This window comes from Moschus berezovskii, chromosome 11 (genome assembly GCF_049115385.1).
Source record: "Moschus berezovskii isolate FMDL1 chromosome 11, NW_MosBer_1.0, whole genome shotgun sequence".
NCBI classification, from domain to species: Eukaryota; Metazoa; Chordata; class Mammalia; order Artiodactyla; family Moschidae; genus Moschus; species Moschus berezovskii.
Window position 1 is genome coordinate 12979925 of NC_142470.1, and position 14708 is coordinate 12994632.

Here is a 14708-nt window from a genome sequence, read left to right on the forward strand (position 1 = left end):
CTAGTCTCCAGGGATCAGGAGAGTCGATGGGAAAATTTGGTGATTTGGGAATTGGTTCTGGTTCAGATACTTGCTAATTCCCCTGGAAATATTTCTATGTTTCCATCTATTTTCTCACCTGAAAAATGGGAAAAATAAAATATCATTTCTAGAAGTTTACTATTCAGTTCGAATAAGATGGCATATTTGATAGTGGTGAGGTTGTACAACATTATGAATGTACTGAATACCACTAAACTGCACACTTAAAAATGGTTAAAATGGCCATTTTATGCTACATATATCTTACCATAATAAAAAAGAATATATTGTTATAAAAAAAGATGGCATATTTGAAAATGTTTGAGATCTACATTGAAGTCCCATGGGCAGAGGAGCCCAGTGGACTATAGTCCATGGGGTTGCAAACAGTCAGACATGACTGAGAGAAACATACAAGGTTCTGTGCAAATGTTATTTATACTATTATTAATATGTCTTTTTAGTAATCTGTACCAAAGTGGGTACAGCAAAAAAAATAGTAGATGTGGTCTAGAGGGAGCCAGACAGAAGGTAAGGGGGCTAGTGTGTTTAGAGGGAGGAGATTGAAGTGGTCTTCGGAAGGCAGGTAAGTGCTAAGCTGGAGGTGAGGAAAGAACAACAGGGTGCATGCTGCTGCTGCTGCTCCTGCTGCTGCTAAGTCTCTTCAGTCGTGTCCGACTCTGTGCGACCCCATAGACGGCAGCCCACCAGGCTCCCCCGTCCCTGGGATTCTCCAGGCAAGAACACTGGAGTGGGTTGCCAGTTCCTTCTCCAATGCATGAAAGTGAAAAGTGAAAGTGAAGTTGCTCAGTCATGTCCGACTCTTCGAAACCCCATGGACTGCAGCCTACCAGGCTCCTCTGTCCATGGGATTTTCCAGGCAAGAGTACTGGAGTGGGGTGCCATCGCCTTCTCCAAACAGGGTGCATACCTAGGACTAAATTGGTCTTTCCAGGGAAACAAGGTATTAATTAATTGAAAAAAATAGAAATGGTATTCAAAACCATTTTCCTCTCAAAAAACCTTGGCCCCAAATGGTTTTAAGGTAAATTATACCAAAGTTTCAAAACATTACATGATACAATAATCCTGCTCCTATATGGATATCCCAGAGAAATTTCCATCCAGTCAGATAAAAGCTTATGGATGAAGATATTCTTGTACACTTATTTGCTGTCCTGGGGAGCTTGTGGCAATCTGGGTGTCCATCACTGGGATGGCAAATGTGACAGGTGAATACTGAGGGGTACAATACACCTGTTTATTTTTTTATTTAATTTTATTCTTTTGCCAAGCCACAGGGCATGTGGAATCTTAGTTCCCCCATCAGGGATCGAACCTGTGTCCCCTGTATTGAAAGGCGAAGTCTTAACCACTGTACCACCAAGGAAGTCCCCAATGAAGCTGTTTAGAAGCAACTGATGAGAAGTATTGATAGCAACACTGGTATATTTTGAAAACATAATCTGAGTGAAAAAGTAAGACAATAAATGAGATCTATAACACAAAATGGTTTATATACATAAAAAACACAACACAATGATATTCATTTCATAATGTATATCAAAACACCACATGGTATAGCTTAAAATATTTTAAAATGCAACAAATCAGGAAGTCTGTTTATATACAAAGTTAAACATTAAGCACGTCATCATGGAGGAGTGCAGGAGGAGTGGGGCGTTGGTATATAAATTCATGTGTGATTGAGGAAGCAAATAAAATTTAAAAAGGGGCCTAGTGTTGGCAATATGAACTGAGGTGTGTGGTTAATTTAATCTTTTGCATCTGAACTCTATGAATAAGGAAAAGAATACTGTATCAAGTCTTAACTTAAACTCAGGGGACTTCTCTTCCTTCTACTTCTTAGAGCATGAACCCATCAGGAACACAGATGCCAGGTTATCCAACTGTAGCATTGCTGGTAAACAGTGCCCATTGCCTCCTAAACTGTGTCCCTTGATTCTTCGTAAATAAAACTGGATTATGTCTATGTCTTGGGTTGAAATGCCAGAGCCAAGGATTCTACTAAGCCTGGCAGTACCAGCATTCTCTGTCAGCTGACTTTACTCTTTGCTAGTGATGTTAGTTATGCTTTTGCTTCATGGTTTGCTTCACCGATTCCTAATTCACTCTGCACATTTTCACTGCGTGCCAACCAAGGAGCTCAAAAGAACCATTATGGGCATTCTGATGTTTGAAAATAGCAACATGTCCCCAGGCTTATTCTCTGGGTGAAATTTTCTCCAGGCTCTTCCAAACCTTACCCAGTAGGACTTGGCATCATTTCACTGTCTATAGTCACCTTTTTGAACTACTGGTTGGCATGGCTGAAGCTCCCTATGTGACGGCCAAGTATTTCCTTTTAAACTGTAAATTTCTGGGGGAAATTTGTAAAATTTTAGGTTGCTGATGAGGAAAATGATCTTAAGAAGTTATCCAATTTATAGGTTTCAGAACTGTGCTTTCTTGAGGGACACAGAGGCCATGCCAGGAGGGGCTGAGAAGCTGAACAGAATTCTGAATGGGAGAGACTCTAGGTCTCTTCCTCTTTTATTGGAGAAATTCTGCTATCTAGTGTTTTACACACTGCATTACTTCAAGAAATATTAGGAAGATGTATTTGAAAACAACATACTCGCTTTATGTAGGGAGAACTTGAGGCTCAGAAAGGAGTGATTCACCCAATACCTCAATCCTGGGTTCAATCCTTGGGTCAGGAAGATCCTCTGGAGAAGGGAATGACAACCCACTCCAGTATTCTTGCCTGGAGAATCCCATGGACAGAGGAACCTGGTGGGCTACAGTTTGTGGGGTCGCAAAGTCGGACAAGACTGAGCGACTAACACTGTTCCACTGCACTGCTCAATGTCCCCTTACTAGTCTTGTGTGTCAACTTATGGCCCATGTTATTCTGAAGATGCTCAGAGGCCATAGCATCTGGAGTCTTCCTCAGTAGCCCTGATTTGGGGGACAACCAGGGGCTAGGCTGGGCCTACAGTAGCTTGGTTCTACCTGACAGAATCAGGGCAGTTACATCTATCCCATCTTAAGTACAGAGCTTCTTTCCTTGGGATCTTACCCACCAAGAACAAATCCTTCTTGTGATTGAATAAATGGGGAAGGAGAAACAGAGACGTGTGTAGACCATTGGACCTGGTTTGTAGTCTCAGCCATGCTGAGCCTCATATTATGTCCTTGTAAAAGGAGGGTGTTTTGCTAGATGATCTCTCAGTTTCTAATACATGAGAATTTGTAGGATTTAGGCATAATGATGAGGTTCAATATAATGGCTACTTACTCAGAAAAGGGATGATGATCTTTGGGGTGGCCATTAACGAGTCCAGGCATTTTCTCTTCAGTCTCATTGGCCTTGGTGGTTAGGGGAGGAAGATGGAGGTAGGGAGGTCGGTAGAGATCCCATATCAAGTGAAGAAAGAAAATTTCCAGGCTTTATGCGGGAGCTGATGGGACTCACTAGACCCTGAGAGTTGTTGTGAGAGTGGTTGTCATCTCAGACACCTCTCTCTCTCCCTTTAGAGAAGTAATCTTTCAATCAATGTAGCCCCAGGCATCTGGAACCCAGGGCTGTCTCCCCTCCTTAGCTACCGTCACTGGCCTCTGAAGATTTACTCCAATGATGAGTAAGAGCGGGGACCCAAAAGGAGGTGATTGTCCTCTGCATAACCTCACCCCAAGGAGACACGCATTCATTCCACCTACCAATCTACCACCCCCAGGGAGCTCATTAAGAAGGAAGGCTTGGGAGAAGAGTAAAGACTATGGAAACTTAGGATTCTGGGGTGACAAGTTTCTTCGAATCTTTGATAATTAATGGCTTCTTATTATTATGATTTTGAAGGGTGTGGAGGTAGATAACTAGAGAAGGCTTGCATCTGGGGCCATCCCTGGGATGGAGGAATGATGTGTGGTACCATGGAAAGGATCTTGAGAGTGCAGATTCCTGGGCTCTAGTCAGCCAATTAGTTGTGATTTGGGGCAAACTCTTCAGTTCAGTTCAGTCGCTTAGTCGTGTCCGACTCTTAGCGACCCCATGAACCACAGCACACCAGGCCTCCCTGTCCATCACCAACTCCCGGAGTTCACTCAAACTCATGTCCATCGAGTCGGTGATGCCATCCAGCCACCTCATTCTCTGTCTTCCCCGTCTCCTCCTACCCCCAATCGCTCCCAGCATCAGAGTCTTTTCCAGTGAGTCAACTCGTCGCATGAGGTGGCCAAAGTATTAGAGCTTCAGCTTTAGCATAAGTCCTTCCAATGAACACCCAGGATTGATCTCCTCTAGAATGGACTGGTTGGATCTCCTTGCAGTCCAAGGGACTCTCAAGAGTCTTCTCCAGCACCACAGTTCAAAAGCATCAATTCTTCAGCGATCAGCCTTCCTCACAGTCCAACTCTCACATCCATACATGACCACGGGAAAACCATAGCCTTGACTAGACGGACCTTGGTTGGCAAGGTAATGTCCCTGCTCTTTAATATGCTATCTAGGCTGGTCATAACTTTCCTTCCAAGGAGCAAGCTTCTTTTAATTTCATGGCTGCAATCAGCATCTGCAGTGATTTTGGAGCCCAAAAAAATAAAGTCTGACACGGTTTCCACTGTTTCCCCATCTATTTCCCAAGAAGTGATGGGACCAGATGACATGATCTTCTTTTTCTGAAAGTTGAGCTTCAAGCCAACCTTTTCACTCTCCTCTTTCACTTTCATCAAGAGGCCTTTGAGTTCCTCTTCACTTTCTGCCATAAGGGTGGTGTCATCTGCATATCTGAGATTATTGATATTTCTCCCGGCAATCTTGATTCCAGCTTGTGCTTCTTCCAGCCCAGCGTTCCTCATGATGTACTCTGCATATAAATTAAATAAGCAGGGTGACAATATACAACCTTGACGTACTCCCTTTCCTATTTGGAACCAGTCTGTTGTTCCATGTCCAGTTCTAACTGTTGCTTCCTGACCTGCATACAGGTTTCTCAAGAGGCAGGTCAGGTGGTCTGGTATTTCCATCTCTTTCAGAATTTTCCACAGTTTATTGTGATCCACACAGTCAAAGGCCTTGGCATAGTCAATGAAGCAGAAATAGATGTTTTTCTGGAACTCTCTTGCTTTCTCCATAATCCAGCGGATGTTGGCAGTTTAGCCTCTCTGAATTTTAGGTTCATTATTTATAACGTGGTTTTTTTAGTACCTGTGTACCAGAAAGCGTTGACTGGAGATTTACATAAGCTCAAGAATGAGAATATGTTCACATAGTAACAACCACGTGGTGAACAATTATGCGGCATTTTATATACAGTTCTTCAAGTGCAGTACCCTTGTTTTAACAAATGAGGGAAATGAGACTCAATCTCACCAGATAACTTGTCCAAAATCACATAATTTGGAAGTACTGCAGCTAAGTTCAAATTCAAGGGTGTCTTGCTCCTAAATTCCACACTTTCTCTACTTTGTCATGCAGAAACTACACCTGAGAAAGCCTGTGATGACTCCATCTCACTGTTGTGAAGTGGTATCTCATTATAGTTTTGATTTGCATTTCTCTAGTAATTAGTGATGTTGAGCATCTTTTCATGTGTCTATATGTGTTGGCCATCTATATGTCTTCATTGAAGAAAGGTCTAGTTAGGAATTCTGCCTGTTTTTTTATTGAGTTTTTTTTTTTTGTTGTTGTTGTTGCTATTGTTGAGTTGTATGAAAAGTTTGCATATTTTGGAAATTAAGCCCTTGTCAATCACATCTTTGGCATTTTCTCCCAGTATATAGGTTGTCTTTTCGTTTTGTTTGTGGCAACTGGGAGAAAATGCCAAAGATGTGACTGACAAGGGCTTAATTTCTGTGAGAGGGCCTCCCGGGTCGTGCTTAGTGGTAAAGAATACGCCTGCCAAAGCAGGAGACATAAGAGATGCTGGTTTGATCCCTGGGTCAGGAGGATCCCCTGGAGAAGGAAGTGGCAGCCCACTCCAGTATTCTTGCCTGGAGACTTCCATGGACAGAGGAGCCTGGTGGGCTACGGTCCATAGGGTCACAGAGTCAGACACGACTGAAGCTGACTTAGCACACAGCACATTCTGTGAGAAGGCTTTAAGCTTGATTAGGTCTCATTTGTTTATTCTTGCTTTTATTTCTATTGCCTTAGGAGACTGATCTAAGATGCACATTTTTTAGCTTTATTGAGTTATACTTGACAAATACAAACTGTATGTTTAAGTTGTACTATTTGGTGTTGTGATATATGTGTACGTTGTGACGTGATCACCACAATCAAGCTAATTAGCATTCATCATCTCATATAGTTACTTTTTGAGCCTGTGTGTGTTTGTGTGTATGTGTGTGTGGTGAGAACACTTAAGATTTACCTTCTTAGCAGATTTCAAGTTTACAAGATAGTATCATTAACTTTAGTCACCATGCTCTACATTAGATGTCAATAATTTATTTGCTGACATAACTGAAACTTGGGCTTCCCTGGTGACTCAGAGGGTAAAGCATCTGCCAGCTATGTGGGAGACCCGGGTTTGATCCCTGGGTTGGGAAGATCCCCTGGAGAAGGAAATGGCAACCCACTCCAGTACTCTTGCCTGGAAAATCCCATGGATGGAGAAGCCTGGTAGGCTACAATCCATGGAGTTACAAACAGTCAGACATGATTGAACAACTTCACTTTTCTGAAGCAGAATCTGGCCTTTGTACTCAACACTGAACTAAATCTCAGAGACAGAATTTTGAGTGAAGTAGGAAAGAATAGCTTTATTGCTTTGCCAGGCAAAAGGGGTCACAGTGGGCTAAGGTTTTCAAGACTATATGTCAACCTGGAAGGGGTAGTGAGGAGTTTTATAGTAATGGTTCTGAGAAATAGAGTATTTCCTGTCACATCAGTAAACTAGGCTGTCACAGATATCAGCACTTTCAGTCCTCCAAACTTGAATTTCTGAGCCCCTTGAGCACTCAGGAAGGATAATAGTACCTGTTATCTGGGAGTTATCAGGCTGCAGCCACTTCCTATGAGCACTGAGGAGCTTGTTGGGGGCGGTGTGTGTGTGAAAAACACAGGATACTGGTCCCAGATAGCTGAGAGGCACATGAAAGGAATGATTTCAGTGAGCCCAGACTCTTGCAGTTAGAACTGGACATGGAACAACAGACTGGTTCCAAATAGGAAAAGGAGTATGTCAAGGCTGTATGTTGTCACCCTGCTTGTTTAACTTATATGCAGAGTACATCATGAGGAATGTTGGGCTGGAAGAAGCACAAGCTGGAATCAAGACTGCCGGGAGAAATATCAATAACCTCAGATATGCAGATGACACTACCCTTATGGCAGAAAGTGAAGAGGAACTCAAAAGCCTCTTGATGAAAGTGAAAGAGGAGAATGAAAAAGTTGGCTTGAAGCTCAACATTCAGAAAACGAAGATCATGGCATCTGGTCCCATCACTTCATGGGAAATAGATGGAGAAACAGTGGAAACAGTGTCAGACTTTATTTTTTTGGGCTCCAAAATCACTGCAGATGCTGATTGAAGCCATGAAATTAAAAGACGCTTGCTCCTTGGAAGGAAAGTTATGACCGACCTAGAGAGCATATTAAAGAGCAGAGACATTACTTTGCCAACCAAGGTCTGTCTAGTCAAGGCTATGGTTTTTCCCGTGGTCATGTATGGATGTGAGAGTTGGACTGTGAAGAAAGCTGATCGCCGAAGAACTGATGCTTTTGAACTGTGGTGTTGGAGAAGACTCTTGAGAGTCCCTTGGACTGCAAGGAGATCCAACCAGTCCATTCTAAAGGAGATCAATCCTGGGTGTTCATTGGAAGGACTGATGCTAAAGCTGAAACTCCAATGGTTTGGCCACCTCAAGCGAAGAGTTGACTCACTGGAAAAGACTCTGATGCTGGGAGGGATTGGGGGCGGGAGGAGAAGGGGACGACAGAGAATGAGATGGCTGGATGGCATCACCGACTCGATGGACATGAGTTTGAGTGAACTCCTGGAGTTGGTGATGGACAGGGAGGCCTGGCGTGCTGTGATTCATGGGGTCACACAGAGTCGGACATGACTGAGCGACTGAACAGAACTGAGACTCTTGCATCTTCCCATACATAGAAAGTGCTACATTCCTTAACTTGAGGTATCTGGTTTTCCTTAATTAGCAATATTCTTTTGATCAGACTACCTTCCCTTTGATGCAAACTTCTATATAACCTGATTCCTCCACTTGCCTCCTTGGAGCAGTGCTCTCAGGGTTACCTGAGATGCTGTCTTCCAGGCTTAGAGTCCTAAAAATGTCCACTGAATGAAACAACTCTCAGCTTTTAGGTTGCGATTCTTTTTAAGTTGACAAGTCAAAGAGGAGGTGATCAACTCATGGAAATTCTTCTGATTGGTTGGTAGTGAGGTAAATGACACTCAGTGTCATCAACCTTCTGGTTTCAACTGGACTGGGGTCTAAGTGCTTGTTAGCAGCATACTGTTAACTTCTCCCACCTGGTGGAGGTTTCAGTATCTGCAAAAGAGCTCAGATATTGTTATGTATACCCCTTTATGGGGAACCAGGACCTTGCCTCAAGGCTGCACTACTGTTTCTCTTGACTATTCCTCCCTTGTCCCTGTATCCCCCTCCCTTCCCTGATTAGCAACTGTTTGAACCTGCTCCTTAGAATTCAGGGAAGGTCATTGAGGCTGAATGAAGCCTATTTCATATAATCAAGAAGTGGGAGAAGCAGAAAGGCCTTGATGGTAAATCTTAGTCACTATATCACCAGGGACTAGAATCAACAGATAGGAGTAGGGCCCTGGCTCTATGTCTGCATTGAGGAAGGAATTCAGCAAAGAGATGGAAAGTAGTGAAACAAGTAAAGTGTTTATTAGGAGAAAACAGTGGGTGTGGATAGACACACAGATTGGATTGGAGAGTTTTGTGCCTTTAGGGTGGTTTAAATCACTTATATGGGGACAGTTCTTCAAGTTTCCTCTGACTATTCATCTTGCATTATCTGGCTCTGAGTCCATATTTGGTCTGACTCAGGGCCCTCTTCTGTGTGCATGTGCATCTTTTAGCCAAGATGGATTCCAGCACAAGGGTTTCTGGGGTGTTAACAAAACATTATTATCTGGTGTTCCCTCCCTTCTCTGACCCCTGAAGAACCTTTCTGCACATGTGTAATTTGGAAGGTCTCCTTGACCTCAAGAATTAGAAATGTGTGGTCTCTTTATCTCTTATCAAAGCAGGATTCAGCTCCTCCTTCCTCTTGAGACTCTTGAGAATCCCCTGGACTGCAAGGAGATCCAACCAGTTGATCCTAAAGGAAATCAGTCCTGAATATTCATTGGAAGGACTGATGCTGAAGCTGAAACTCCAATACTTTGGCCACCTGATGTGAGGAACTGACTCCTTGGAAAAGACCCTGATGCTGAGAAAGATTGAAGGCAGGAGGAGAAGGGGACGACAGATGAGATGGTTGTATGGATGTCATCACTGACTTGATGGACATGAGTTTGAGTAAGCTCCAGGAGTTGGTGATGGACAAGGAAGCCTGGTGTGCTGCAGTCCGTGGGGTCGCAAAGAGTCGAACACGACTGAGCAACTGAACGGAACTGAACTGCTCCCGCCATTATCTTTATCTTGGAGTATCTGTCCACAAGGGATAGATTTCAGCTGCTCAGCCTGGGGTCCATTTATCCCCTGCCTTACTATGAGAGTCTTCACAGAGTGAAGCTGACATCCATGTTGGGAAACCTGGCTTTTAGAGAAATGGCTGATTTTAGGACTGGAGCAGAAAAAGTGCAAGATGAGTCTGGAATATCTTGATGTGCTAGAAGGCAGGGAAGTGCTCAGAGAATGGTGGAAACATCAACAGGCACAGAAGTAATAGCTTATAACTCACTGGACAAAGCAGGAAACCATGTCTGTACCAATATAAGTAAATGAATAGATGGGAAGAAGTTTGATGAAGGATGAGATATTTATGCAATTTCAGATTACCTTCCCAGTCTGTCTTCAATGCTTATTCTGTTCTTTTCTCCTAGCCAGCTTTCTCAAGGCTTGCTTCATGTCCCTGTTTCTAAGGCTATAGATAAAAGGATTCAGCATGGGGATTACCACAGTGTAAATGACAGTGACCACCCGGTCCTTTGTCACTGAGTAGGTGGATGAGGGGCGGATATACACTGAGATGGCAGTCCCATAGTATAATGCCACAACCGTGAGGTGGGACCCACAGGTGGAGAAGACCTTGTACCTGCCTCTCCCAGAAGGGACTCTTAGAACAGCACGGGTGATATAGACATAAGAGACAGTAATGAAGATGAAGGGACTCATGATCACAAAGGAGCCCTCTGTGAAGGCCAAGAGCTCATTGACAGAGGTGTCAGAGCAGGAGAGCGTCAGCAGAGGCTGGACATCACAGAAGAAGTGGTGGATGACATTGGGCCCACAGAAGGAGAGGTGGGCCATAAGGATGGTGTGGGTGAGGGAATGGAGGTGGGACACCAGCCAGGATGCTGTCACGAGCTGGAGACAGCGTCTGGGGTTCATGATGGTGGTGTAATGTAGTGGGTGGCAGATGGCCACGTAGCGGTCCAAGGCCATGGCAGCCAGGAGGAAGCTGTCAGTGATTGCACAGGCCACAAAGAAATACATCTGGGTCAGGCACTGGGTGAAGGGGACCTTCTTGCTCTTGCTCTGCATGTTTGCCAGCATCCTTGGCACAATGACGTTTGTAAAGCAGATGTCCACAAAAGATAGGTTGGAGAGGAAGAAGTACATGGGGGTATGGAGGCGGACATCCCCTCGGATGGCTGCAATGATGACTGAGTTGCCACCCACATTGACCAGGTACATTATCAGAAAGCTGGCAAAGAGCCACACCTGCTGTTTGGGGTCACTGGTCAGTCCCAGAAGGAAGAATTCAGTGATGTGACTCTGGTTTCCTCTTGTCATTGCTGTCCCCCAAGTTGAAAATTTATAGGAATGCTAGGCATGAGTCCTGGTTTGGAATCTCCAGTTCTAAATTCCGATGCATGGTTGGTATAGTTGACAGGCATATGGATTTTAGTGTCACACATGTCTGGCTTTCCATCCTGGCTCTGTCACTGACTGACACACGGCACAAAGTCACCTCCTGAACTTTCATTACCTTAATCCATAAAGACAGAAAGTATGACATTTACCTCCTCAGGCTATTCTGTTTTGGACAAGAATCCTTTTTCATTTCCTCAAAACAAATATCAGCATACTTTAACTTCTCCATGAGAAAACATATATCCTACAGATTGTTTTCCTAGCTCCACTGTCTTTGGGAAAAGTTTGTGAAATGCATTTTGGGGTTTGAGTAACAATCTCTTTATGATTGGGATGAAATTGGAAAGTCTACAACCCTCCAGGAGATGAAACTTTATGTCGTGGGGACAGAACCAGTTTCTGGAGTTTTGTGGCATAGAGGAAGACTGCTTTCTGGCATCAGGGGAGAGCACCTGTTTGGTTGGGTTAAACTTTTTATTTCCTTCAGGTGGGTGGTAATTAGGAAGTCATCATAGAAGTAACAGGTGAGTGTATTGACAGTAGATCAGAGTTGAGTCATAAATTGTCATCTGAGCATAAGAACTATATAAATGGAGTAAGTAGGCTGGCAGATAACAGTGAGAGGACTGGATAGCAAGGTTCTGGGCTTCAGGAGCTGATTCTAATCTGAAAACTGGCACAGAGGAGCCAGAGAACAAAGCAGGAAACTATAAGCAAGGTGAAAAGACAACCCTCAGGATGGGAGAAAATAATAGCAAATGAAACAACTGACAAAGGATTAATTTCCAAAATATACAAGCAGCTCATATAACTCAATGCTAGAAAAACAAACAACCCAATGAAAAAGTGGGAAAAAGACCTAAACAGACATCTCCAAAGAAGACATACAGATGGCTAATAAACACGTGAAAAGATGCTCAACATCGCTCATTATTGCAGAAATGAAAATCAAAACCACAATGAGATATCACCTCACACCAGTCAGAATGGCCATCATCAAAAAGTCTACAAACAATAAATGCTAGAGAGGGTGTGGAGAGAAGGGAATGCTCTTACACTGTTGGTGGGAATGTAAATTGATATAGCCACTATGGAAGATGGGGTGGAGATTCCTTAAAAAACTAGGAATAAAACCACCATATGACCCAGCAATCCCACTCCTAGGCTGATACCGTGAGGAAACCAAAATTGAAAAAGACACATGTCTCCCATTGTTCATTGCAGCACTACTTACAATAGCTGGAACATGGAAGCAACCTGGATGTCCATCAACAGATGAATGGATAAAGAAGCTGTGGCACATCTACACAATGGAATATTACTCAGCCACAAAAAGGAATGCCTTTGAGTCAGTCCTCATGAGGTGAATGAACCTAGAACCTATTATACAGAGTGAAGTAAGTCGGAAAGAAAAAGATAAGTATATTCTAACACACATATATGGAACTAGAAGAATGGTTCTGAAGAACTTATTTACAGGGCAGCAGTGGAGAAACAGACACAGAGAATAGACTATGGACCTGGGGAGAGGGGACGAGAGGGTGCGATGTGTGAAGAGAGTGACGTGGAAACTTACATTACCGTACGTAAAATGGATAGCCAACGGGAATTTGCTGTATGGCTCAGGAAACTCAAACAGGGCTCTGTATCAACCTAGAGGGGTGAGATGGGGAGGGAGATGGGAGGGAAGTTCAAAAGGGAGGGGATTTGTGTATACCTGTGGTTGATTCATGTTGAGGTTTGACAGAAAACAACAAAATCCTATAAAGCAATTATGCTTCATTAAAAAAGAAAATAACAGTAAACAGATTTTAAAAGAAAAATAATACTGAGCACAAAGTATTTACCATGTGCTAGGCACTGTGTGATGATTTAATCCACCTAAGAACTCCCACACTATACAGATGAAGAAGCAATTACATAACCATTAAGAGACGTTCAATAACATGCCCAAGATTATACAATGAGTAAGTGGTTATAATTCTAACCCAGAGCAGTTTTGTTTCAGGGTCCTGTTCTTAGCCATTAAACTATACTAATTCTCTCCCTATGAAGTACTTGCAGACTTTATTTGCAGAGTAAACTCAGAATGGGTTTCCTGGGTGGCTCAGTGATAAAGACTCTGCCTGCCAATGCAGGAGACGTAAGAGACACGGGTTTGATCCCTGGGTTGGGAAGATCCTCTGGAGAAGGAAAAGGCAACTCACTCCAGTATTCTTGCCTGGGAGATCCCATGGATATTGGAGCCTGGTTGGCTACAGTCCATGGGGTCCCAAAAGACTCCGACACAACTTATGACTGAGTGCACACAAAATTAGAAAAAGCAACTTTGACAGCCACTTGAATGACTGGGACATGTTGCATAGGGATCTGAATCAGATTCGTTGGATCAGGAGAATTAGTGGAAATAGTACAGGATTTGGGTTCTACTCCTGGTTTAGTTATTTACCAGTTGCTTACCCTGAAAAGTCTTTGTGCCTAGTTTATTTTTCTCATGAAAATATGGAAGTACAATGCCTATTTCCATCAGAATGTTGTGGGCATCAAATGGGTGAACATGTCTTTGAAAAGGAGTGAAGAGTGCTTTGTTAAAGAGCGTGTGCTATAAAATTTGTACTAATTATATAAATAATATATAATGATAGAAGCAATATAAAAAACAATGAAAAATCATAATTCTCAAGTTGTTCAGTCGCTAAGTCATGTCTGACTGTTTTTGTGACCCCATGGACTGTAGCCCACCAGGTTCCTCTGTCCATAGGATTTTCCAGGCAAGAATATTGGAGTAGGCTTCCATTTCCTTCTCCAGGGGATCTTTCTGACCCATGGATTGAACCTGCTTCTCCTGCATTGGCAAGTGAATTCTTCACCACTGAAGCACCAGGGAAGCCCAGTAGTTCTCACACTTGATATATAATGACTGGTTAAGCTGGTTAAGGTAAAAGAAAGTGAGAAAGAGTGTGATTGTGTGTAAAATACTGAGATGACCACTGAAAGGGGAGCAAGATCAAAGCACAGAGAGCTGCAGAATGGGATGTATGAGAATTTCCTGGTCAGAGAAGGGGAAGGAACAGAGATTCTAGTGGGCTTTCTGCTTTGTAGGGTCTTTCCTGCGGCAGTGACAGATAAATTAAGGGGCCTGGTACTGACAGCTAGCCCAGGATCAGATGGTCACTGAGTGTGGTTTCAGATAACTCAGCAAAGCCAGATGACCTTTCTTCATGCAATATTTTTCACTTATTCAAAAGCTGTCTGATGTGGTGTAACAGAGTATCAGTTCCCCAGCTCTATCATTATTTCTACACATCCTCCTTGATACCAAGGCAGGCTGTTTCGGAGCTGAGACAATGGGAGAGATGGAGAAGAGGACAGCTTCCCTTTTCCATGTCATCTGTCTCTTGCCTCCTCTGGCCCTCCCCAGGACACAGCTCCAAATCCTCCCTCCACATCTCATTCTGTTCTTCCTTTACCCCATGGTTGACACTCTCATGTGACAGACAGGTCACTGGTGAGGCTTAGTGTGAACAGACAGACCCAGGGGTCTGAGGATTCTTCCTCTTTACCTAGAAAAATTCTGCCTTCATTGTTTTACAGATTCTTTTACAAAGTATAGATAATTTTGAAGACAAGCTTTCAGTGCTAAAGAAAAG

General features: G+C 43.3%; 1 protein-coding gene across 1 annotated transcript; it reads right to left on the minus strand.

The window, feature by feature from the left end:
- Positions 1 to 10035: 10035 nt before the first annotated feature.
- Positions 10036 to 10977, minus strand: LOC129539451 (olfactory receptor 1L4-like). The gene has a single exon (XM_088841767.1). The coding sequence runs from the start codon at positions 10975 to 10977 to the stop codon at positions 10036 to 10038; it is 942 nt and encodes a 313-aa protein (XP_088697893.1).
- Positions 10978 to 14708: the final 3731 nt, after the last annotated feature.